At 38.0% G+C, this 27588-nt stretch overlaps 1 protein-coding gene across 10 annotated transcripts; it reads left to right on the top strand.

Moving 5' to 3' along the window:
• The first annotated feature begins 811 nt into the window (after positions 1–811).
• On the top strand, positions 812–27588 carry LOC6502708 (WASH complex subunit 4). 10 transcript variants are annotated; one of them, XM_032456072.2, is made up of 10 exons: positions 812–900; positions 1216–1303; positions 1364–1869; positions 1926–2147; positions 2201–3301; positions 3360–3612; positions 7142–7296; positions 7359–7785; positions 26857–27065; positions 27131–27588. In XM_032456072.2, exons 2-10 carry the CDS (start codon positions 1279–1281, stop codon positions 27569–27571), a joined length of 3339 nt encoding a protein of 1112 aa, XP_032311963.1. In that variant the 5' UTR covers positions 812–900; positions 1216–1278; the 3' UTR covers positions 27572–27588. The 10 variants fall into 10 exon arrangements, with proteins under 10 accessions (XP_032311963.1, XP_032311962.1, XP_032311966.1 ...); XM_032456071.2 differs by having other exon boundaries at positions 838–941; XM_044717449.1 differs by lacking the exon at positions 812–900 and adding an exon at positions 1044–1152.

The raw sequence follows: 27588 nt of genomic DNA, 5'->3' as shown, positions 1-27588 counted from the left end.
GAAGCACACGTTTTTAAAGGACCTTACACACGATGAGTATGGGAATACTTAAAATGTTAAAAAAAAGTTCTAACAATGTCAATATAAATTTCACTTTATAATAATAAAATAAAACATTTAAAAAAAATACATTAATAAATGAATAATTAAAATATAATTATAATTAAAAAAAAATAGCTCCAATAATAGTTCAAACGCGAACAGTTTATATGTCTTAAAATGGAAAAAAAACCCAATGTATTTTAGTAATGAATTGATCATGTATAAAAAATGCGAAGTATTCTTATGAATTAATAAATAATTCTTATCAATATTTTCTTTAAATGTGAATAAAACATTTAAGTTTTATGTTAATGTTTATTTTGAAAAAAACAAAATTTGAAAAATAAAAATACATAGGGAAATGATGAGCACCGTCTTTGTTATCATATATTATAAAAAAATCTCTTTAGTAAAAACATCGCAATTTTTTTTTTTGAGAATTGAAGAAAATAAAATATTTTAATCAAAGAAAATAAAATATTTTAATCAAACCAACAGTCAACCCGATGTACCTAAATCATACAGATGTATCATCAGCATCAACAGTCGTGGATCTCAGAGACTATAAGGGATAAAGCTTAATTTTAAGTTTGAAAATAAAACACAAAATGAGTTACATTTTATTTCAAAGTAAAAAATTGAAAGAAAAAAAATCCTTGTTGTCTGACTTTTATTTTTTTATATAAAAAATAATGATTATGTTTTCAACAAAAAATAAAAATTTATTTTTAAAAATGCTACCTCTTTAAGAACATTCAATCTTAATAGCGTGTAAATCGTGCAGAACAGTGGAAATAATTGATCGATAAATAACACAACCTAGTGTTTATACCATCAAATTTAGACATTCATAACAATGTAAAATTATTTTTCATCTTAAATGACCCTGCATACGTTAAGTACTAATAAGAAGAGAACTACAATTAAATAATATATATCTGAATACAATTATGATTTAATTTAAATATAAATAAATGTATAATATAAATTTAAATATAATTTTTTTTTCGTTTTTATAAATATATGAATTTGTTTTACGATTACAATGCCTTAAATTGTTTGATTACACTTATTTTATTATGAATGTTTGTTTAAAGTCAGTTAAAAATTGTAAAAATGAAGATAAATAATAAAATCACAAAACCTTACCAAATCAAATTTGATTTCTTTCAGAAATTCGTTCAATATCGCAGCTCAACATCGCATAAACGCAATAGTAAACTAATAGCTCATAATATGAGAAAAGATAAAATATCAATGTGTATGATTTTAAAAAATTTCATTACTGACGCCCTTATTTACATAAGTTTTGTTTCCGCAGCTATATTTGCCGAGGACATACTTAGGAACTATGGGTTGTTTATGCAGGAACACGATGTAACTTTAAAAGAGTTAACAAAGCAAACACCTGCATTCTCCGAACCCAAAAATAACTCACTGATTTCCATGAAATCCGTGATAGAGCTTAACTATGTTTTGAAAAATTGCGTTGTGTCAGAGAGGTTTTTGGAGGAATCACAGTTGGTCGCAAATAAACCGTTGACTACATTAGCCAATTTGTGCAACCAGTGCCGGGATTTAAATGAGACAGCGAAGCAGTTGCAGCTGACATTTTTACTCAGTGACTTCAGGCTGAAAGATCAGCGACAGCATTTAGGATACGGCATAGCTGGATTGGAGCAGACTCTGTTTGGTATAAGCACCTCCATTGATTTTTTTTGTCAGGTAAACTTTACATTAAACCGTATAAATGCGACTGTTCAGAACCTGTGGACTCAAATTGGCGCCGTCTGCGTTCTGGTGGAGATCAATGAAATACATATATTTGTAAGAATGTTTAAACGCAGTTTTATAAAATTTATATACATCCTAAATTTTTACAGACCCTTTTTGATTATATGATTGGACTACTTGAATCCGTAGTAATATTTAATGAAATAGTGGAGCATTCAGACATAGCGTCACTATGGATTTTATACAAAAAATGGTTAACTACGTTTACCAATAATAAAGATATATTGGACCACTGTACTTCTTTGGAACTTCTAGGCCTTAGTAAAGCTCTTAGTGACATTGAGTCTGTAATTGGTGGAAATCATTTTCGTGTAAGAAAAATTTTCTAATGTGCGTAACCCTAAATGTGATATGTATCTATCAGACTCTTATAGCTCATCTGATCAAACTGAAGAAACAAACATGCCTAAAAGATGTGAATCAGATTACTCAACATTCCAATGCCTACATTCGTAGGAAGCTGGTTGCTATTGATGAAAATCAGGATTCCGACTACCAAAACATTGAAGACCCTAAATTAATCATTCAAATCACCGCATTTGTCACAACGCTCCACGAGATGGGAATCCAAATAGAGACCAAGTCAGTCAAGGCTGTAAACGACCTCGTGACCAAGCACCAGTTTCTACCAATATGTGGGACGATTTGCTGGTCTCCCCATAAATTTTTTTTGCACAATTCCAAAACGTTGTTTAAATCGCCAGCCAAGCCTCAAATTATAAACAGCCACGGCACAAAATTCCAACCATCAATTATTGAAAAAGTAAAACTAAACGACTTAAAAACCTGTCGGCAATTAGGCAATCAGATTGCTCTTTGGTCATTCAGCCTTAAAAGAGTAATTGACTGTGGAGTTTTTGGGCACTTGAAGATGTTTTCAAATCTTATCCTAAGTGGTCATTCGTATGCCAACGAAATATTTGTTTTAACGAACTCATTGATTAACCGTCACATCGCGCTCAAGTCCCCATTAGTAAAGGCTGATCTCCTTCTTCTATGCCGTCTGCTCCAATATCTTATGATAATACAGGACATCTTTGAGAAGAACCAAATAAATTTCAATCGTTTCTTAGATTCACTGATTCAATGGAAAAAGCAGAAGGTTCTGTACCTTCTACAGACTACAAAGAAAAAGATTGTTGACATAAAGTTAGTTCAGCAAAAAGCAAACCTTCTCTCAACATTAAAGTTGACTGAAAAGATATTTGTAGGCTTTCCAAGTATAAAGCGGATGACTTTTCTTAATTTGGCTCTGGCCGAGTTCTCTGACAAGGACCGATTGCAACTTGGAAATAAAAATAATTATTTCAGTTCCATTTTGTTTCGATCAAACAATATGTGCCGTTTTAAGCAAGATAACAGAACGAAATTGGACTCATCAATTCTGATTTATAACTTATGGCTTCGTAACACGTCCATTTTCAAAGATTATGTTGAGTTGAAACGGAATTCTCACTCCATGCAGGTAATATAACAAACTCCCCAAACTCTTCCGTTGTTAATTACAAATAAAATTTTCTTAGAATATAATGGAGATAAATCAACAACTGCAAAAGAGCCTTCGAATTTTTAACAGCTGTGAGAATAACAAACATCCGCCCAACTACCTGATAATCGAGTTTCTCAAAGTAAATTTTGAGTTTTTTCTTCGGGTGGAAGCTCTCTCGCATTTATTTCAAAATCAAGATGAGCCTTTCCAAAAAAATACCTTAGATTATCGTCACTGCATAAATGCAATCGCTTCTGAATGTTTCGGGAGTTACGACATAGTTCGAGGTAGGAAACAAAATTATTACCCTTTAATAGACATCAACTACACGGCCAACAGCAAAAAATCTCCACGCATAATTTCACCTGCCCCATAAACAATATTTTCGTCAATTAAATTGGAGTTTTTAACCTCATATTTTCATAAAGTCATGGCTATCTACAATTTCTGTAAAGCTTTACCAAACCAGCTGAATCGGATCGGTCGACTATATCTCATAGCTGCCATGTAACTGAACGACAGGAAATGGCACAACCTTGCTATTTTTAAAGATAATTGGGGCTGTTTGCAACATTTTTATTAGAAAATTTAATTGATGGTGAAATTCCTAAAATGATCGGTCCGATATATGTACATATGTACATATGTATGTGTACAATGGCGAGCACGTGTTGATACATGTTTGTCACTTCTGAGTTCAAAGTGTTATAAAAGTGGTAAAAATGTATTAATCGGCAAAATTTCTTATTGCCAATAATCTCTATTTATATCTACTATACATTAAAAAAGCAAAAATTCAAATAATAAGTTGTTTAAATTTTATATTATTTTTTTTTTTAATTAAATGTATCCACTTTTCACGATTGCGCCTTTTCGTGGTTTTCCCAAATATTAGTACTTTGTTCAAAGCTGTCCAAAATGCTCCTTTTTTATGATACCATCAATTTTCACCAATTGGCCATTGTTTCACACAGTAAAGCAGCCCCACACCAAAAAATCTCCTCCTCCATGCTTCATGTTTTTGATAACTTGAGGTTTTTTAATTTCTATGTGGCCGGTGCCTCTATTATTTTTTACTATCTAACTGAAAGCGGTTTATTTTGGACTCGTCGACCATATTACTGACTTTTTTCCAGTCCTCTTCCGTCTAAGACTTATTTAAAACTCAGTGCGTGCAGGTTTCTTTTGTTTAATTGCCGACGTCAGGCCCATCCTGTGCAGAACTCTGTGTGCTGTCCACTCCCTTACGGGGTTTTTTACGGTTAAAATCTGTGGTATCATGAAAAGGAAGCATTATCCTAATATTTTTGAGACCAAAGGTTGACAGTATGCCTAGGCACATTAAAAGTATCATTAAAGCTAAGGGTCTTTGGACAAAGTACTAATATTTGGGAAAAACCACGAAAAAGCACAAACGTGCAAAAGTGGATCCATTGACTTTTTTTAAATAAAAAATAAGAAAGTAAAGCTAACTTCGGGCGGAGCCGCAGTTTATATACCCTTGCAGTTGAGTCGCAGTCCGCTAGGTGGCGACACGCATCTTATATTATTAGATATATACCGGATCGTATATAGTCGGCCGATCCTTATGAAATTTGGCATATGGAATTATTTTGCATAAAAGTTAAAACAATGAAATTCCCATACGTCTAACTTGAAAAACAATGAAGTTATGGCATTTCCGTTAAATCAGCTATATGGCAGCTATAGGATATAGTCGACCTCTACCGGCCGTTCTGATTTATATACTGCCTGCAAAGGAAAGAAGGGTGTGGGCAAAGTTTCAACTCGATAGCTTTAAAACTGAGAGACTAGTTTGCGTAGAAACAGACAGACAGACAGTATATAAACTTCGGCTCCGCCCGAAGTTAGCTTTCCTTTCTTGTTTTTTATGTATAGTAGAAATAAATAGAGATTATTGGCAAAAATAAATTTTGGCGATAAATAAATTTTTACCACTTATATAAACACTTTGAATTCAAAACTTGTATCCACACGTGCTCGCCACTGTATATACATATAAGCGGACTGCGACTCAACTGCAAGGGTATATAAACTTCGGCTCCGCCCGAAGTTAGCTTTGCTTTCTTGGCATTAGTTGATTTTGATCAGGATTGTAATCATGTGTTATTTTAAAAATCACGAAATAATGATTTCTTATCGAAAAAATATCACTTGTACAAATATACCGTATTCTTCCGCGATCGCTTCTTCGTACCATTAAAAATAAGAATAAACTGAATACATGAGGGGTTGGATAAAAATGTCTTAAGAATCGTCAAATAATATCCAGTAGTTGGGATATTTATAAGATTTTATGTTCATATATCCAAAATGGTTGCCAAAACCAGAAGTACCAGTCCAGAGTACAATGAGTACACCCGAAAAACGCCGGGTGTTTTATACACCCGAGTGCCTTTCGTGCACAAAGTTTCGGGTACGAGTAGTTACTGTGTCTAAAATTTCGGGTGTGTGTAAACAGTGTTTTACTAAACACACATGATTTTGAGTACTTGCCTTTTCTTTACTCTGTAAAATTTTTGAAAATCAATCGTAGGCACTGATGAAAAAAAGATGAGTGGAAGGAAAGGCACAAAAAAAATTTCATAAAACAATAATAGGCAAGGATGGTTTTATTAAAATAACTTGAACATATATTTTAATTTATAAAAACATATAAAAAATAAAAAACATTGAATTTACATAATAGGGGACTTTATTGAAATAAAAATATTTAAGCTTCGCGTGAATTTTTAAAGATGGAGTGGAGAAAAATGATGTTGTCTACAGACTTTGGTGTAAGCCTATTCCTCTTTTCGGTCATAATATTACCGGCCATAGAAAACACCCTCTCACAGGCGGCAGGCCAATAGGCAGGTATAGAAAGGACTTGCAGTGCAAGATGAGAAAGTCGGGGGTATGAATTTTTATTTTGATTCCACCAATCAGTTGGTTCAAAGCCCTCGGTTAGAGCCACTCTTTCTCGGCAATACCTTTCTAGTTCTTCTAATGGCGTTTCGGATGTATAGTTATTAGGGTGGACTAAATTTGAAAAAAAGATTGCTTAGAAGCAACTGAGGGGGGTGTAAGTCTCATTGGGTTATTGTTATTCAAAATAAAGCTTAAATTGGAATCCTGATCGTTTTCTGCGGTATTCATTTCCATGTGGTAAGCGCAAAAAGATTTTATCTCAAGTAAATCTTGTTCTTGGATTATAGTAGATTACTCGGATATCCAATAATGAATGATTGAAGTAAGAAAGTGTTACAAAATATGCGATTAATATTATTGACAACCAATTTCGTCCTCAAAGTGAAAACATGGCAACAGATCAATCTGAAAACACCTAGGTGTTTCTGAAAACACTCAAGACTTTCATGTGTGTTTTTACTACTAATGTTTTTTTGTCACAATCATGATTTTTACTAATCTCTCATTTCAACACTTTTTTGTGTGGCAAGTATGATTAATACTTACGAGCGTAAAATACCTGAGTGTCTGAGTGTTTAAAGTCACACATACACAAAGTGAACAAGTGCTAGAAAGGCAATACACTCATTACACTTATTGGAATTTGTGTGTGTCGCATCATGTAATTTTTCTGATGAGTGGAGAGTGCCATCCATATACGAATTTTTATGAGTATGCATAGGGTGCCGAAAAGTGCCACCCGTGCCGTTCTCTGTACCAGTCATTAAAAACAGATACACTGGAAAAAAGATATACTTCGAAAATTCCACAGCAATGAAAATGTTGATTTTTTGTTAATTTTTAAAAAAATTTTATGACAATTGTATAATTTTTCGGTTTTTTCAGATAACCTTGAGAACTATTTAACTGAGACCTTTTACAATCTGACGACAATTGCACCTCACGACTGGAAATCATACGAAAAGATGCGTTACTTTGCAAACAAGGTGTTACTTCTAAGTCCCATTAATGATCATCTTCCCAACCAGATCATAGACCAAGTAAACTAAGTCCTATCAGAACAAATGGCTTTATTTAGATTTGCTCTATTTTTAATTTTTAGGGTATAGATGTGCTGCAAATTATGCGAAATATAAACACATTTGCCTCCTCGTTTTCTTATAACATGAATCTACAGCTTTTTGTAGAAATACAAAGCAATGGAAAGCACCTGGACATCATAAGCACTCGGCATGTTGCGAACTCGGTTCAGACACACGGCACTGGTATCATCAACACCACTGTAAATTTTATATACCAGTTCCTGCGACAAAAGTTCTACACCTTTTCCACTTTCTTGCATGATGAGCAGATCAAATCGCGGTTGTTAAAAGAACTACGTTTTCACCTTGCAAAGAAGCATGATAGAAAACACGAATCCTATCCATATGAAAGGGCTGAGAACTTTCTTAAAAAGATTAAAAAACTTGGTGTTTCCATCAACGGAGAAACTTACATGGACCTATTTCGAAAAGTTATTACACAAGTCGGTGAGTAAAATAGAAAAATATAAATTTTTTTTTTTTAAATTTTAACCCGGTACTCTTATAATATAATATAAAAAACCTCTTGACGAGGTAAAGTACCGGTGAAGAACATGCATGCGAAACCCAAAATACCTGATATCAATTTTAGTGACGAAAATATGCTACATAGGTGTACAAAATTGCATATAAAAATATTCTTATTCGGCACGTGCCTGATTTTTTTTGTTTTTGTTTTTCTTGCACGTGCCGAACAAGAATATTTTTTATATGCAATTTTGTACACCTATATAGCATATTTTCGTCACAAAAATTGATATCAGATATTTTCACCGGTCTTTTACCTCGTTAAGAGGTTTTTATACCCTTGCAGAGGGTATTATAATTTTGGTCAAAAGTGTGCAACGCAGTGAAGGAGACATCTCCGACCCTATAAAGTATATGGTAAAGTCGATATAAGCAAGTTTTAGTTTCTCTCAGTTTTAAAGCTATTGAGTTTGCACACATCCTTCTTTTGTTTTCAGGCAGTATATAAGTCGGAACGGCCGGGATCGGTCGACTATATCCTATAGCTGCCATATAACTGATTGATCGGAAATGCCATAACTTCGTTGTTTCCCAAGTTAGAAGGATGAAATTTTCGTTGCATTCTAATTTGGGCATATTTATCCGATATTCCAAATTTCTGATATATATAACTGATCATATAACTGATAGATCGGAAATGCCATAACTTGGTTGTTTTTCATGTTAGAAGCATGGGAGTTTCAATGGATTCCTCTTTGGGCAATATAATTTAATATGCCAAATTTCATAAGGATCGGCCGACTATATACGATCTGCTATATATCTAATAATAAAAGATTCGTGGCGCCACCTAGCGGACTGCGACTCAACTGCAAGGGTATATCAACTTCGGCTCCGCCCGAAGTTAGCTTTCCTTTCTTGCTTTTATATGAAATCAGTGGTTTTTAGTATACATATTTCTTCAATTATTTAAAAGAGAACACATAATATATAGAATATTAAAGTAACCTCTGGACAGGCGATCACACAATTAGCAATACTTTAAATTTAAGGATAAATACCACTCTTTTTATTTAGTTCATAGATTTTGACATTAAAGAAAGTGGAATAATTAAAAAGCTTTCCAAAGATGTAAAGAATGTTTTCATAGCTTCAGTGGTTCTGAAGTTATACGTATTTTTAATTTACAAAGGTTTTGGAATTTGGTTAGTTTAAAAATTTTAAATAAAAATTTGGCCAAAAGTCTATTAAAAATCCATAATTTGTTCGTAGTTGTGGGAAACCAAATTGATTAAACAAATTAACAGTTGAGAGGCTTAGTTTTATGAGAGTTTCACTATATAATAAATTACCACAAAAAAAAAACAAGAAAGGAAAGCTAACTTCGAGCAGAGCCAAAGTTGATATACCCTTGCAGTTAATCAGAAGCTTATATTATTATTATATACATCGGATCGTATAGATATAGTTGTCCGATCCTTGTGAGAATTTCATCATCAAAAAAAATTTCTAATACAAATATTGGAAACTGCTAACTATTGGAAATATTGGAAAATATTGGAATATTGGAAAATCGGATAAGATTGCCAAAAATTCAATCTGTACCAAGTCCCATCTTTCTAACTTAAAAAACATGCCACAGCTTAAACATATGACAGCTATAGGATTTAGTCGGCCGATCCTTATGAATTTTGCCCATAAGATGTTTTGACCAAATATAACATGTGTGGAAAGCCCCAACCCAACTTAAAAAATACCAAAGTTATAGCATTTCCGATCAATCAGTTGTATGACAATACCCACGATATGACGATAGACAAATAAAGTAAAAGTTGAAAGAATTTACTCTATATTTTCAAGTTTGTTGCACACATACATGAACAAGCTCAAAAAAATATTTCCCATCAAATATGGACATCAACGTATGTATGTACATACATATGTATGTGTACGTAACACCAAGCTTCACAAGTGGCTGCACAAAATTGGTAGCTACACTTATAGGACTATATCTTAAGTTAACGAATTTTGCCAGATATAAGCGACATATCAAAAGTTGCGTCATCTCAAGGACTATCTAAACGTGCAATATAAATAAGATCAAATGAGCAAATTTTAAAAAATAATTTAAAAAAAAATTATTTTCAGTGTATTTTTTTGTGTATACTGTTAAGACGTTTTGTCTTAAAGAAAGTGAAATAGATATTTAAAAAAAACTTTTCAACGGAGTAAAGCACGTTTTAATATCACAGAGCAACAGTGATTCTGAACTTTTGAAGTGACATCGTAGGAATTGTTTATTGGTTATTAGTCGAGTATATCACAAAACCATGTATGAAATATTTGTATAAGATATGTATAAGAATAAGAGTATATTCCTTTCATCTGACGAAAATTCTGTCATTTATGCCACATATCAATATTGTCTCATTAATTCTGAATAAAACGAGAAAAATTTCATCAAAAAATTATGAATATTGGTAAAGTTATAACGCTTTTCCCAAAAAAAGTCAATTCAGGTGTACAAGTTTTGTCCTTTTTGTTTAACAAAATCTAAGGTATATATTTTTTTCAAAAGCTACAACATTTAACTATTGAAAAAAAACGGAAAATTTGAAATCGCGATCAGGAATTTTTAAGCGCAAAAAAGTCCCGAAAAACGGTTTTTTAACCATAAATCAAGATTTTGAGGGTGTTACAAATATTTCAAACATGGTTTTGTGATTTACTCGACACAATAAACAATTTCTACTATGTCACTTCAAAAGTTCATACACTTTTGTTTTTGTTGTAACACTGTGTATCTTTCTTGATTATAAAGTTATGCATTTATTAGTTAAAATTTTTTTTTAAATTTCTTACGTAAGCTTAAGGTATTTAAAAAAGTTGTAGAACAATAGTTGCTCATATGATAGTAACAAACATCTCCAATTCAGGATTGCCAAGAAAAAAATAGAGCAAACAGACACACTGGCTTCATTTTGAAAAAGCTTTAAAAAACGAAAATTTTTTGAATAACTTCTGAAAGAAATGTCGGATCGGGTCGGTTGAGGTACCAATCGACGAGTATTTGCGAATATATATAAATATCTGGGGACTAAAATGTCTCCACTAGCCCCAATTTAGTGATTCTAATTTTTTTTACTTTCGCTCTAATTTCTCCCAAACCAAACGACTTTTGAAAAATGTTTGGACAAAAATTATCCAATTAAGACAATACCTTTCGATGGGTATATAATTCATTTAGATATCTACAGAAAATGTTTAATTTTTCGGCTATATATACTGAGCCTCCTCGCGCACGCCAAGGCATGCAGGTCGTCACCTCGTGGACTGCCGTCCACAGTGATGTGAAAGGGACAATTTTTGCAAAAAATATACGTAGGTACCCGACTATTAGGAATACACATTGTTTTCGTTTTCAAATATTTCTATTGTTTTGTTTATATCACTGGTAGATGGCTTTTTATTTAAAGTGTTTAATGCTTTGAGACTTCTCCGAAAAGCATCTCCCGACTTCAAAGGTTGTTACGAGGAAATCGAAAAAATTGACTAATCTCCGAAAGTATTGCTAGATCGACTCAAAAATTTAAGACAACATTCTAGAGACATTTTATAATTAAATAAAACAAAAAAGGAAAGCTAACTTCGTTTCGGCGGAGCCAACAGCTTGTATTATTATATAGATATATATCGGATCCTTATGAAATCTAGTTTTATAGTTTTCTGAAATTTCACCATCAAATCCATTTTCTAATAAAAATGTTGACCTCAAGAATCTTTATGTAAATATTCCTCTTTTTTTAAGTAATGTGACCCGTTATACATTTTAATTTTTGTTTCACATAAATAAAATAAGGAAAATTGTAATATAAGGATATTTTTAATATCCTTTATATCTGTTTAGCCATGTCCATCTCTCTGTAAGAATGCGTGGATCAGAAAGATCATTAGAGATAGTATATACCGACAGAATTATTTGGAATAAAAGCCTAATAAAGCTAGTATTTTAGTAAATTAGTAGATGAGTTTGTGTAGTGCTTGAACGAAGCACATTTTGAAATAATTCCTTTTTCAATTTTGTACAGTCTTCGGTTTGGGAATCATGATTTTGTTGTAAGAAAAAAATGCCAAGTGTATGCGAAAGATGTACAAAAAAATTCATAATGGTCAGTTCATTATTTTTGGAGATATATTGGAGAAAAAATTGTTTTTTATTTAAAGCAAATAGTGACTCTATAACTCAGACATAATTATTAGAGGTGGGCATGGGCTGAATTTTTCGACAAGGCCCAACACGACATCGAAGTTTTTTAGCACACACGCACGGCCAAAAATTTTGCCAACACGGCCCAACACGAAATATAATATTTACATTATTTATTTTTATAGGCATAGGTATATATATTTTTCACATATATTCACAAGCTTGTAATCCGGATAATTTTCCTTTAAAGCTCGTTGAACTTATACTTTATAAATTTTTTCGATCATTTTATTGGCTTTAAAATTTAATTTTCAACACGAACACGCTTGGCCACGCGTGCCACGACGAAACCACGAGCTCATGCCCACCTATAATAACACAGGCCAACAGCAAAAAATCTCCACGCATAATTTCACCTGCTCCATAACCTATAAGCTCCCCTGAAATAAAGTTCAGAACAAACATAGGTTCTATCACGCACAGTTTCCGCGATACACCTAAGAGAAGAAATTTATCAAATTTTACCATATATTGAATTATGTAGGCCGTGTAATAAATAAAACATCATTGTTTCTATTACATATCATTTTTGAAATGTATGTGTACCAACTTAAGGGGGCTTGCGCAGTTGGAGGGCCAAAAATTAGGCATTTTTTCCGAATTTTTTTCTCGTAAACTATTGCATTTTTTTGAAATATCGTTTTATTATGTGAAAGTACATTATTTTAACTTAAATTTGAAAAAAAAGTAGAAAATATTTAGGGGTTTTAAAGTTATGCCCCGTCGAAGTGAGGTCCGTCCGAAAAAGACGAGTTGCGGTGACCAACACTGAAAATCTGGATCGTCTAAAATCAAAAAATGAAACGGATTTACATTTATTAAAAGTTTATCTAGTACTTAATCGAAGGATATTAAAAAAAAAAATATTTGACATATTTTCGTCAATTAAATTGGAGTTTTTAATCTCATATTTTCAAAAAGTCATGGTTATCTACAATTTCTGTAAAGCTTTACTAAACAAACTGAACCTGCAATAGAAACGTTTTGAACACTGAAACAGTTTTAGATAGCCATGACTTTTTGAAAATATGAGATTAAAAACTCCAATTTAATTGACGAAAATATTGTTTAACCACTGTTAAGAGGAGCCCCTTAAATAATGGTGTTACTCCAATGAGTTCCGTTTCAAAACTGTTTTTATTTCTTACAATTCTCTTACAAAAAACATACATGAAAATCTTAAATCTATTTTAAACTACTTATATCTATTTAAAACTACTACAACGGACTGCACGCTGACATGCTATGTGACCCTTTCTTAAGTGCTTCAAGTGCAGCACATAAACATTTGGTTAGACTGCAGGAGATCGTCTTTCAAACCATGCTGTTAATCACTTATTCACATGGGTCCGATCTCCTACATTCTATGTTTGGAATTCTTATCGTGTTCAATGCTTGAACATTCTGCAAAGGGCCACAAAAAAGGTGTACATTTTGTATATTTTTAAATTTGTTTTCTTCAATATTAGAAAATTATTATTATTATAATTGTTCGATGACAATATGTCGTTAATTATATCATTCTATTACATATTTTTAAATATTTTAACATTGTTTAAGTTATTTTATTAGCTCCCATGTTCAACTTAATGTTTGAACATCCTGCAAGGGGCCACAAAAGTGCTTGACTTGTGTTTACATTTTTAAATTAATTATTATTTTTGTTTGATTTTTTAGTGGACTGTAATTTTTACTTATTTAGTTTCTTATTATTTTTAGATATATGTGGCTTTTTTTTTATTTGATTGATTACTTAATTATATGTAGAAAACCATTACATTATACAATGAACATATAAAATAAACATTTATTTTTTTTTAAACATTCGGCATTGGGGTTGGCAATGCTATAGCCATCAATTGTCTTCTCGACTTTAATTTTCTTAAATAGGATATTGTTGAGCTATCAGCGTTTTGATAGCGGCCGAATTAATAGACCAGGTTCAATTTAATATTTCAATTTATTGTGGGTCAATTTAACCCCAAAACAAATTCCGCGGCCGAACCAAAACAATGCCGAATTACAAGTCATAAAAACCTAAGAGCTTGCGCAGAAGCTCAACCAAAGCTCCCCAAAGCGCATACGCTACAAATAACAATAAAGCGCATGCGAAACTGGGAGACAAAACAGAGACGAAAACATGCTGATAACAACAGCTGCAGCTTAGCATTTTATGATTATTTTAAATGCACCTTTTGGTGGCTGCTTGGCCCAACATCCTCCCCCCATTGAAGGGTGGGCCTTCAATAGCACTTTTGGAAGGGGCAGCAGTCACATCATTCCAGTGGGTATTCCTTGGGTTGTCTTTCCTAGCATAGAGCGACGACACATCCCATGATAGTTCACCGCGTCCAGAAATCACCCAGCCAAATCGCGTATTCTGGGCAATGGGAAGCCCGTGACCTAATTGGATTTGACCAGCCGACAATAGGTCAAAGAATAAGCTGGCTCCAATCAACAGGTCCACTCGCTGCGTTTTGTAGAAGTTAGGGTCAGCTAGATCCAAATTGCCAGGAATCTTCCAGCGCGAAGCATCTATGTCCTGGCTAGGTTGATAGTCCGTTATATGTGAAGCTACAACAGCCTCAATTTCCACTGAGTACGTGCTAAGGCGGGACTTCAAGCACACATTAACGGATGCTCCATCCGTATCAAACCCAGCGCCGCCGAAACCTGCCACCGTAGTGGAGCATTTGGAACGGCCAAGCTGAAGTTCATTCGCCAGCCGCGACGAGATGAGGTGCACTTGTGAGCCGGAATCCAATAAAACTCGGCAAGGCAAGAAGGCTCCAGATCGACCATGAACGAGTACATTGGCTGTTGGCAGGAGCACTAGCTCAGCATTGCGATCCTGGTTCATAACAGGGTTGATTGAGCGGGATGGGTGCGCAACAGTAACGGCACCGAAGGGACGGGAGACTCGTGCGGGTGAAATCTGCCCGCGAGGGTGCAACAAAATATTATGACGGTGATTGCACGTCGAGCAGCGGGAAGCTGAGCATCCACGAGCGAGATGGCCATCCTCCAGACAAACAAAACATCGAGCCAGACGCCGCACTTCGTCGTACCGTTCCTCAATTGTCAAAGCACTAAATTTTGAACAAGAAGGAAGCTCGTGCTCCGAAATGCCACACAGGGCGCATAGAGCAGGACGGGCGTTAATAACCATGCACGAAGATCGGTTATTCCAAGATCTACCTCGGCCCACTTGGTTAGCTGGGGGAGACGCCGCCAAAGAAAACTCGACGCATTCAAGAGTCCGGCACCTTTGCTCCAAGAATCGTGCCATGGACTCCCAAGACGGAATGCTGTCGTTGCTTCCGGCGAGAGTGTCTTCCCACTTGGCCTTTGTGGCAGGATCCAACTTCTGCAGGATAATCTGGATAAGCAAGCATCCTTGGATCTCGGCAGCTGATCCGGAACTCAGAAGAGCCCGCATATGCCCATTGAACCGATCCGATAGCTCCCGCAAAGTAGTAACAGATCCTGACTCGACCACACGAAGCTGCAGGATCTCATTAATGTGAGACTGAAATATTAAACGCCGATTACTAAAACGATTGCGCAATAGGTCAAGGGCCACATCGTAGTTCGCGTCATTCATTTCCAGAGCTCTCACCGTATCCAAGGCTGACTCGCGCAGGCATGAAATGAGCCACCGGAGCTTTTCCATTTTCGTTAGGTGAGGATGGCTGTCGATCGTGGTCTTAAAAAGGGCGCAGAAATCCGGCCACTCGGCATAGCCGCCGCTGAATGTTGGCATCGGCAACGGTGGCAAGGAGGGGGCTTGCTTTTTTGGCATTGGCGATACACTGGTACCGTCGAGAAGTGTGGAGTGGGCAGCGATTCTAATGGAGCGCTTGGCAACCTCCAACTGAATTTCCACTTCCACATCAGTCGCCAGCTGCGAGAATCTCCAATACAGATCACTCCCGATCTCGCTAAAATTAAGCTCCTCCAACTCTTCTTGAAGCGCGGTGAACCGCTCACGCAAACGCTTCTCCACCGACTCCAGCGCCATAATGGAAGAATCCTCAGTCCGCGCCGCAGCCTTCACCTTATGATGCAGCGCCTCCATTTCTTGGCAGGCCACCTCTGCTCTCTCCGCAGCATCCTTTCCCGGTTTGCGGCAGCAGCTCCAATAATCTCAGCTCCAGACTCCATTCTTCAATTAAAATGCAACTTGTAGCAACAACAACAAGGGCGTTTTCTTGGCACTTTTAATACTGATAACAATAATAAACCGGGATGAAATCACGTCGGGGTCACCAATGTTGAGCTATCAGCGTTTTGATAGCGGCCGAATTAATAGACCAGGTTCAATTTAATATTTCAATTTATTGTGGGTCAATTTAACCCCAAAACAAATTCCGCGGCCGAACCAAAACAATGCCGAATTACAAGTCATAAAAACCTAAGAGCTTGCGCAGAAGCTCAACCAAAGCTCCCCAAAGCGCATACGCTACAAATAACAATAAAGCGCATGCGAAACTGGGAGACAAAACAGAGACGAAAACATGCTGATAACAACAGCTGCAGCTTAGCATTTTATGATTATTTTAAATGCACCTTTTGGTGGCTGCTTGGCCCAACATCCTCCCCCCATTGAAGGGTGGGCCTTCAATAGCACTTTTGGAAGGGGCAGCAGTCACATCATTCCAGTGGGTATTCCTTGGGTTGTCTTTCCTAGCATAGAGCGACGACACATCCCATGATAGTTCACCGCGTCCAGAAATCACCCAGCCAAATCGCGTATTCTGGGCAATGGGAAGCCCGTGACCTAATTGGATTTGACCAGCCGACAATAGGTCAAAGAATAAGCTGGCTCCAATCAACAGGTCCACTCGCTGCGTTTTGTAGAAGTTAGGGTCAGCTAGATCCAAATTGCCAGGAATCTTCCAGCGCGAAGCATCTATGTCCTGGCTAGGTTGATAGTCCGTTATATGTGAAGCTACAACAGCCTCAATTTCCACTGAGTACGTGCTAAGGCGGGACTTCAAGCACACATTAACGGATGCTCCATCCGTATCAAACCCAGCGCCGCCGAAACCTGCCACCGTAGTGGAGCATTTGGAACGGCCAAGCTGAAGTTCATTCGCCAGCCGCGACGAGATGAGGTGCACTTGTGAGCCGGAATCCAATAAAACTCGGCAAGGCAAGAAGGCTCCAGATCGACCATGAACGAGTACATTGGCTGTTGGCAGGAGCACTAGCTCAGCATTGCGATCCTGGTTCATAACAGGGTTGATTGAGCGGGATGGGTGCGCAACAGTAACGGCACCGAAGGGACGGGAGACTCGTGCGGGTGAAATCTGCCCGCGAGGGTGCAACAAAATATTATGACGGTGATTGCACGTCGAGCAGCGGGAAGCTGAGCATCCACGAGCGAGATGGCCATCCTCCAGACAAACAAAACATCGAGCCAGACGCCGCACTTCGTCGTACCGTTCCTCAATTGTCAAAGCACTAAATTTTGAACAAGAAGGAAGCTCGTGCTCCGAAATGCCACACAGGGCGCATAGAGCAGGACGGGCGTTAATAACCATGCACGAAGATCGGTTATTCCAAGATCTACCTCGGCCCACTTGGTTAGCTGGGGGAGACGCCGCCAAAGAAAACTCGACGCATTCAAGAGTCCGGCACCTTTGCTCCAAGAATCGTGCCATGGACTCCCAAGACGGAATGCTGTCGTTGCTTCCGGCGAGAGTGTCTTCCCACTTGGCCTTTGTGGCAGGATCCAACTTCTGCAGGATAATCTGGATAAGCAAGCATCCTTGGATCTCGGCAGCTGATCCGGAACTCAGAAGAGCCCGCATATGCCCATTGAACCGATCCGATAGCTCCCGCAAAGTAGTAACAGATCCTGGCTCGACCACACGAAGCTGCAGGATCTCATTAATGTGAGACTGAAATATTAAACGCCGATTACTAAAACGATTGCGCAATAGGTCAAGGGCCACATCGTAGTTCGCGTCATTCATTTCCAGAGCTCTCACCGTATCCAAGGCTGACTCGCGCAGGCATGAAATGAGCCACCGGAGCTTTTCCATTTTCGTTAGGTGAGGATGGCTGTCGATCGTGGTCTTAAAAAGGGCGCAGAAATCCGGCCACTCGGCATAGCCGCCGCTGAATGTTGGCATCGGCAACGGTGGCAAGGAGGGGGCTTGCTTTTTTGGCATTGGCGATACACTGGTACCGTCGAGAAGTGTGGAGTGGGCAGCGATTCTAATGGAGCGCTTGGCAACCTCCAACTGAATTTCCACTTCCACATCAGTCGCCAGCTGCGAGAATCTCCAATACAGATCACTCCCGATCTCGCTAAAATTAAGCTCCTCCAACTCTTCTTGAAGCGCGGTGAACCGCTCACGCAAACGCTTCTCCACCGACTCCAGCGCCATAATGGAAGAATCCTCAGTCCGCGCCGCAGCCTTCACCTTATGATGCAGCGCCTCCATTTCTTGGCAGGCCACCTCTGCTCTCTCCGCAGCATCCTTTCCCGGTTTGCGGCAGCAGCTCCAATAATCTCAGCTCCAGACTCCATTCTTCAATTAAAATGCAACTTGTAGCAACAACAACAAGGGCGTTTTCTTGGCACTTTTAATACTGATAACAATAATAAACCGGGATGAAATCACGTCGGGGTCACCAATGTTGAGCTATCAGCGTTTTGATAGCGGCCGAATTAATAGACCAGGTTCAATTTAATATTTCAATTTATTGTGGGTCAATTTAACCCCAAAACAAATTCCGCGGCCGAACCAAAACAATGCCGAATTACAAGTCATAAAAACCTAAGAGCTTGCGCAGAAGCTCAACCAAAGCTCCCCAAAGCGCATACGCTACAAATAACAATAAAGCGCATGCGAAACTGGGAGACAAAACAGAGACGAAAACATGCTGATAACAACAGCTGCAGCTTAGCATTTTATGATTATTTTAAATGCACCTTTTGGTGGCTGCTTGGCCCAACAGATATAATAAGTACAGTTATGATTATCATTACCAAAATTAAGGAGCTATGACCTGACACATGATGAAAGTCGATATTTTTCAATTCTAAATTTTGTGCTTTCAAATCTTCTATTTGTTTGGCCAGGTGAGCTATTTTCGCTGTATGCAATTCTCGGAATCTCGTTTATTTCTCCTATATAAGCCGAAGCTAATGCTTCTTGACTTTCCTAGAGGTCACCTCGCTGGATGGCAACTATCATCTTTTAATATAACTATTTGACCTTTTTGTATATTCGAAGAATTTCTTTTCCATTTGTATCTTTGTTGCAAAATATTTAAATAGTCATCCGTATCTTTTTTAGTAACTTTTTTAAAATTCGTTTCACCTATTTGTGTTTTTATGTCATTGCTATCCTCTTCTTCTATCTTCCAATATCGGTCCTTTTGTTTGAGCACGATACTGATTGCTACGATTGAATTACTACCCCTAGATTTCGTACATCCTGATACTGTCCATCCAAGATGTCCAAGATAGTTTTTTGCCCAAGAAGCATACCCTTTTTGGTTATCTCCGGCAGTAAAATTTGTGGATATAAATCCGCACCAATTACTAGGTCAATTCGACCAGGTTTGTCGAAATTGCTATCCGCTAAATAGAATCCTTTCCAATCCGACTTATTTATAACAAGAAAGGAAAGTTAACTTCGGGCGGAGCCGAAGTTGATATACCCTTGCAGTTCAGTCGCAGTCCGCTAGGTGGCGCCACCCATCTTATGTTATTAGATATATAGCGGATCGTTTATAGTCGGCCGATCCTTATGAAAATTGGCAGATCAGATTGTTTTCCCCAAAATAGAATCTGTACCAAATCCCATCTTTCTATCTTAAAAAACACCAAAGTTATGCCAATTCCGATCGTTCTATGACAGCTATAGGATATAGTTGGCCGATCCTTATGAAATTTTGTACATAAGATATGTGGGTCAAATATAAAATGTGTGGAAAGTCCCAACCCTCTAACTTAAAAAATACCAAAGTTATGGCATTTCCGATCAATTAGTTATATGGCAGCTATAGGATATAGTTGACCGATCCCGGTCGTTCCGACTTATATACTGCCTGCGAAGGAAAGAAGGATGTGTGTAAAGTTTCAACTCGATAGCTTTAAAACTGAGAGACTAGTTTGCGTAGAAACAGACAGACAGACAGACGGACAGACGGACATGCTCATATCGACTCAGGAGGTGATCCTGATCAAGAATATATTTACTTTATAGGGTCGGAGATGTCTCCTTCACTGCGTTGCACACATTTGACCAAAATTATAATACCCTCTGCAAGGGTATAAAAATTTTATTTGTGGGAAGACTTTTCATTAATTTTGGCAAAATAATTGCGTTTGTGGTAACTTCTTTTGAATATTTAGAATTATTCCTGATTGTCAATTTTAATTTGTGATTTGAAACACAGGCACCTGTTGCTGATACTCCGCTTATTTCAGTGTACGCTTTTATTTTTGGCAACTTAAGTTTTTGTGCCGCTTCTTCAGAAATTAGAGTGCTTTGTGACCCATTGTCAATCAATGCTCTAAATTTCCCGAATTTACCATCTTGACCTTTAATCTGAACGTACGCCGTGGCCAACAACGCTGGTTCAGAGGTCATGCATGTATTTACATTCTCTTTTTTAAAATGCAACATGCTATGGTGTAATTTTTGACAATACGAGCATACTAGCTCGCTTGGACATTTTGAGTTTGAACTGTGCTTTAAACATCTGTAGCACCAATTAAATTTTTTAACCATATTCGTTTTTTCTTGAGGACTTAATGCTTTACATTTATAGCAAAAAATTAATTGATGCCCGGGCATTTTTCACATAGGGCATCTTTGGTTATTTGTGTGATTATTTTGTATTATTTTTCTAGTTGGTAACTCATTTCCAACTGATGTCAACGAACTAAGCCGTTGATCTAAAAATTCTATGATATCTTTCAAATTTTGAATGTTATTTGACTTTTTTACTTGGCCCTCATATTGTTGCAGAGCCTCAATAGTAAATTTCTTTATAATAATATGCGCAAAAATGCGATCTGATTCTTTGGTTAGATTTGCTTTGAGACGCATCATATAAATTGATTCATTTATAGAATCAATTGTATTTTTTAAATGCCTGTATGAGTCCAAATTTATTTTTGGAAGATCAATCAGGCGATTCAATTGGTCTGAAAATATTTTCCTATTATTCTCATACCTTTTTATGAGCAACTCCCAGGCTGCATCATCATTATTGCCTGAGCCAAGCAATAAATGGGAGACCACATTTCGTGCTTCCCCTTTTAGAGCACTTTTAAGGTAGCTTAGCTTCAAGGATGGGCTTAAATCCATTCTTGAATGCACAAGCTCCTTGAATAATTCATAAAAATGGTCCCAATCTTTGGAGTTTCCAAAGAAACAGTTCGTCCATTTTAGGATTACTACCTTCTACCTTTTCTAATCGACCCACTTCGATTTTATTATTCATGAGCTCAATGTGTATTTCCACATCTTCTCTGAGCTCTATTATTTTGGGTAATATTTATTATTAGGCCCTTCAATATTTATTAAATCGGACACTGTTTCTACTCTGCTGAGAAACATTTTTAATTTTTTAATTCTTATCGGAAAGGTTTCAGCTTTCCTTTCCTGGATTTCTATATAAGTTTCCTCGAGGTAATCCTCGAGATTCTTTATGGCACCCTCAAGCCTAGAAAATAGCTCATCCTGGCCAATTATTTTTTTAATTTTTTCCTTAGCGGACTTGAATTTTGATAGCATGCTATCGAAATGATTTTTAGTAAAATATTCGTCCTCTGCAGCACCAAGTTGAACCAAATGATTATGGTTCGTACAGGCTCTAAGCTCGATGTTTTTAAGTGAATCCCTATCCTCTTCTAAATAAGAATTTTTTGCGAGAAGGGCTTCTACTTGCCGGGTGAGACGCACCTGGTCTTCTATAATAGCGATTTTTTCTTTTGTCGACATATTGACTTTTTTTTTTTTTAATTAAAATTATATTTAAGTTATAAAACTAAAAAGTTATACAACTAAAAGACCAAACTTGCCGATGAATATAATTTCTGCTGTTGGTTTAGTGATTTTGTTGTCGCTGCGCTGTTGATGCTGCTTCTTCTTGGGGTGTTTTCACTGCTGCTTGGCTGATGTTGCTGTTGATGTTGGTGTCGCTGCGGATGTTGCTTCTGCGTCACTGTTGCTGTTGCTTCGGCTGATAGTGCTCCTGATGTGCTCCTGCTTGGGGTGTTCACTGCTGCAGTGACTGATGTTTCTTCTGCTAGTCACGGCTGATGCTGCTGCTGACGGCTTTTTTTTTTATTTTTATTTTTTCCGATTTAAAAATTTTTTTTTTTATGTATTTTTGTCCACAATTTACTCTTCTTGTAAGGGCCTCGGTGTAGGGCCTCGGATACGTCAACACACAATTTTTATATTTCATATATTTTTATATATATTTTTATTATTCCGGTGTCGTTCCAGAAAAAACACGATAGAAGGAAATATTTATTTATTTTTGTTTTTCCTTTCTATTCAATTATGCTCATTGGCATTTATATTATTTTATTCTCTGTGTTCCTTAAGGGGGGAGACAACAGAGGACTACAATATTTAAAAACTGAGCTCTTTTTTACCCAGATCGCAGCCTTATTTTTTAGCTACCCTGGGCTGAGAATTTTAATTTTTTCTACAGCCACTTATAGGTGCCAGTTTTTTAAACCTGAGTCTCTTACCACAGGGGGGAAAACGTCAGGGTGTCTCGATGGACCAAATTTTAAGAGGAGCCCCTTAAATAATGGTGTTACTCCAATGAGTTCCGTTTCAAAACTGTTTTTATTTCTTACAATTCTCTTACAAGAAACATACATGAAAATCTTATGTTAATCTATTCAAAACTACTTATCTATTTAAAACTACTTATCAACGGACTGCACGCTGACATGCTATGTGACCCTTTCTTAAGGGCTTTAAGTGCACCACATAAATATTTGGTTAGACTGCAGGAGATCGTCTTTCAAACCATGCTGTTAATCACTTATTCTCATGGGTCCGATCTCCTACATTCTATGTTGAAATTCTTCTCGTGTTTAATGCTTGAACAACCACCTATAATAAATTCAATAAAATTATTTCGCGTTTTTTATTAAATCCAAAATTAAAACATGGTATGATCTACTGATTTCAATAAGAAAATAAAAATCTTCCATAGGAAAATGTTTGGGGAAAAATCATAGAAGACAAAAAATTTATGTAGAAAATTTGAGATTTCAACTTTGGATGAGTATTCCAAAGATATAACTGCTAGATACCATTTTTTAATTTAAATTGGTACACATACATTTCAAAAATGATATGTACTAGAAACAATGATAGTCATCGCCATTTCACGGCCTACATAATTTAATATATGGTAAAATTTTATCCATTTCTTCTCTTAGGTGTATCGCGGAAACTGTGGGTGATAGAACTTTGTTTCAGGGGGTTCTGGACTTTGTTTCAGGGGAGCCTATAGGTTATGGAGCAGGTAAAATTATGCGTGGAGGAAAAAAAATTGGAAATTGTCGGCCTGTGTAATTATGTGTTTAATAAATAAATAAAAGGTATTTTTATTATTCGAAAGTCTCAAAGAGCAAGTGTACCTTATGATATGCTTATGTGTGTATATCGCATCGGATATATCTATATCTATCTATATTAGGATATATAGTCGTACGATCCAGTCGTCCTGTTCGGCGGGGGCTATGAATTAATTTTGGATCCCAACTCTCTTCCTTAAATATAAGACTGTAGATTTTGATTTTGATGGACATTTTTTGTCCCATAAAAACTCCCTGTTGAGCGATCAGCTTTTTGATAGCGACCGAATTAAAGACGAGATTCAATTGTTTATATTTAATTTATTGAGCTAATTCCGCACAATAAACAAAAGCGGCCCGTCAATAACAACTCTTCAACTACAACAAGAAGAAGAACAGCTTTGGCGCAGAAGCTCTTCCAAAGCTCCCAAAAGCGCATGCGCTACAAAAATGACAACAAAGTGCATGCGAATCTGGGAGTCAAAAGAGAAGATTAAATGCCGCTGCAGAAGAACAAATTATCAATATTCTAATTAGCCTATCTGGTGGCTGCTTAGCCCAACATCCTCCCCCCTATTGAAGGGTGGGCCTTCAATAACAATTTTAGAAGGGCAGCAGACACGTCTTTTTCATTAAGAAGATTTAGAACTCACAGGGCGAACAAGGCACACCAACTTCTTCCAAACTCTTGACCATGCATTGCTCCCCCCAATAGACCAATGCGGGAGTCGAGTTCTCCTAACGAGTGCAGGGGGTCCGGAACGTTGATTCTTCTCCTCTTCTCCTTCTGCATAGGGCAATCCAGCATCCCGCGATAGTCCATTGCGTCCAGAAACCACCCATCCAAATAGTGTATTTTGGACAACTGGGAGGCAGTGACCTAATTGGATTTGGCCAACTGACAATAGGTTGAAGAACAGGCTGGGTCCAATTAGCAGGTCCACACCTTGCGGTCTGTGGAAGTTGGGATCAGCCAGCGCTACGCCGTGAGGAATCTTCCATTTCGAAATATCAATTTTAAGGCTGGGTTGACAGTCCGCAATATGAGACACTATAACCGCCTCTAGGTTCGCACAATATGTGGTTAGTCGAGACTTCACACACATATTAACGGAGGATCCATCCGTAGCAAACTCAGTGCCGCCGAGACCGGCGACCGCTACACAGCTTTTGGTGCGACGAAGCTGAAGTTGACTTGCCAGCCGCGATAAGATAAGGTGAACTTGTGAACCAGAGTCCAATAACACCCTGCAAGGCAGGAAGGCACCTGATCGACCACGGATGAGGATATTGGCGGTTGGCAGAAGCACTTCAGTAGGGCGATCCTGCGTCAAGACCGTGTTGATTGACTGGGACGGTGGGGTAGCAACGGCAACACCAACGGCGGAACCCAAGCTTCGTAGTGGTGGGGAATTGTTTGAGCTGGACAGCTGCCCGCAATGGTGCAACAAAGCATGATGTCGGCGATTGCACTTTGGGCAACGGGCAGCTGAACATCCGCGTGCAAAATGACCATCCTCCAAACATACAAAGCAGCGGGTCAGCCGTCGCACTTCGTCGTACCGTTGACTAAGTGGCAAGGCAATGAAGCTTGGACATGTAGGAAGCGGGTGCGCCAAAACACCACACAGGGCGCATAGAGCTGGACGGGCGTTGATAATCATGCATGACGATCGGTTATTCGAAGATCTCCCTCGGCCCACTTGGTTAGATGGTGGATACGCAGCCAAAGAAAAGTCGACGCATTCAAGAGTCCGGCACCTTTGCTCCAAGAATCGTGCCATGGACTCCCAAGACGGAAGGCTGTCGTTGTATCCGGCGAGAGTGTCTTCCCATTTGGCTCTTGTGGCCGGATCCAACTTCTGAAGGACAATCTGGATGAGCAAGCATCCTTGGATCTCGGCAGCTGATCCGGAACTCATGAGAGCCCGCATATGCCCATTGAACCGATCCGACAGCTCCCGCAACGTAGCAACAGAACCTGGCTCGACCACACGAAGCTGTAGGATCTCGTTGATGTGAGACTGGAAAATTAATCGCCTATTACTAAACCGATTGCGCAATAGGTCAAGAGCCACATCGTAGTTCGCGTCAGTAATTTCCAGCGCTCTCACCGTCTCCAAGGCTGACTCGCGCAGGCATGAAATGAGCCACCGGAGCTTTTCCATATTTGTTAGATGCGGATGGCTGTCAATCGTGGCCTTGAACAGGGCGAAGAAATCCGGCCAGTCAACATAGCCGCCGCTAAATGTTGGCATCGGCAACGCTGGTAAGGAGGGGGCTGGCTTGTATGGCATGGGTGAGACACCGGCACCGTCGAGAAGTGTGGAGTGGGCAGCAATTCTAATGGAGTGCTTGGCAACCTCCACCTGAATGTCCACCTGCACATCAGTCGCCAGCTGCGAGAATCTCCAATAAAGGTCACTCCCGATTTCGCTGAAGTTAAGCTCCTCCAACTCTTCTTGAAGCGCGGTGAACCGCTCACGCAAACGCTTCTCCACTGACTCCAGCGCCATAATGGTGCCATCCTCATTCCGCGCTGCAGCCTTCACCTTATGATGCAGCGCCTCCATCTCCTGGCACGTCACCTCTGCTCTTCTCCGCAGCATCCTTTCCCGGCTTGCGGCAGCAGATCCAATAGTTCCACATCCAGACTCCATCCCGCAAATCTCCAGCGGGTGTGAATCAAATCGAAAACCAAGAGATGTTTGTTATTTTTTTTTTTGTTTATGAAGTTTTCGTACCGCAGTTTTTTCAGTTTCTCGGGCAATTAAACTGATTGAACTTCGGGCGCGATCACGTCGGGGTCACCAATGTTGAGCGATCAGCTTTTTGATAGCGACCGAATTAAAGACGAGATTCAATTGTTTATATTTAATTTATTGAGCTAATTCCGCACAATAAACAAAAGCGGCCCGTCAATAACAACTCTTCAACTACAACAAGAAGAAGAACAGCTTTGGCGCAGAAGCTCTTCCAAAGCTCCCAAAAGCGCATGCGCTACAAAAATGACAACAAAGTGCATGCGAATCTGGGAGTCAAAAGAGAAGATTAAATGCCGCTGCAGAAGAACAAATTATCAATATTCTAATTAGCCTATCTGGTGGCTGCTTAGCCCAACACTCCCTTTTACATGCATTCGCACAAATATATCCTTTTTCTCTACGAGTAAAGGGAATTAAAATTCTTTTTCTTTTGTGATAAGGCAATGCTGTGGGATACGTGCGCCTGCTGCAGGCCGGAAGCAAAAATGCTAATTACAGAAGCCGATCTTATATGTCAAAATTTGAAAATATTTTGAATTCCGTGGACTCTCGACGAATGCACAAGGTGACTGAAAATTCAATCGGCGAATATGAGAAAGGCGTGGGTCATATGAAGGAGTGCTACTCTGACAGCACAAACTATTTCAAGGTAAGTGTTTTTAAATATCTAAATTATAATTCATTATAAAATATACATTATTTCATATATTTAAGCTGCTGCTGTTGGGATTTAAGCCGTTCCTGTGCAACCCGAACAATCATCACTTAAAAACCTTTTACCTCATAACACCGGCAGTGATAACGAACTATATAGACTACAGGGTCAAAGAGAAATTAAAGGTGCATAAAAAGGACCAAACTAATTTCTCCGTGTTTGAAGATGGATTTGCAATCGGTTTGATCTATATATTATGCATGCTAAACCAGCTTGGCGATTTTCATGAGCTAGGTTGGAGCCAAAGCACTGCTAAGCAACTAAATGCGGAGCGCTCCAAAGTGACCGGTATAGTGAAAAGGCAAAAAGAAACATCAGAGCAAGTCGACGAAAAGCTGCTCCAAACCGTGGCGATAACTGAGCGGCACGTTAATGCTTATGAGCATGAGTACAACCTCCTTTACGCCACCCTCAGTAGTGCTGAAATATTCTTCCAATAAAAAATTATGGATCAATA

The sequence above is a fragment of the Drosophila ananassae genome, chromosome XR (assembly GCF_017639315.1).
Source record: "Drosophila ananassae strain 14024-0371.13 chromosome XR, ASM1763931v2, whole genome shotgun sequence".
Lineage (NCBI taxonomy): Eukaryota > Metazoa > Arthropoda > Insecta > Diptera > Drosophilidae > Drosophila > Drosophila ananassae.
This window is presented reverse-complemented; position numbering and strand designations above follow the sequence as displayed.

Coding starts and splice junctions, on each gene's coding strand:
- LOC6502708 (XM_032456072.2), top strand. CDS start 1,279: ATGAGAAAAGATAAAATATCAATGT. Junction 1,304..1,363: donor AAAAGATAAAATATCAATGT/GTATGATTTTAA, acceptor TTGTTTCCGCAG/CTATATTTGCCGAGGACATA. Junction 7,297..7,358: donor CCAACCAGATCATAGACCAA/GTAAACTAAGTC, acceptor TTTAATTTTTAG/GGTATAGATGTGCTGCAAAT.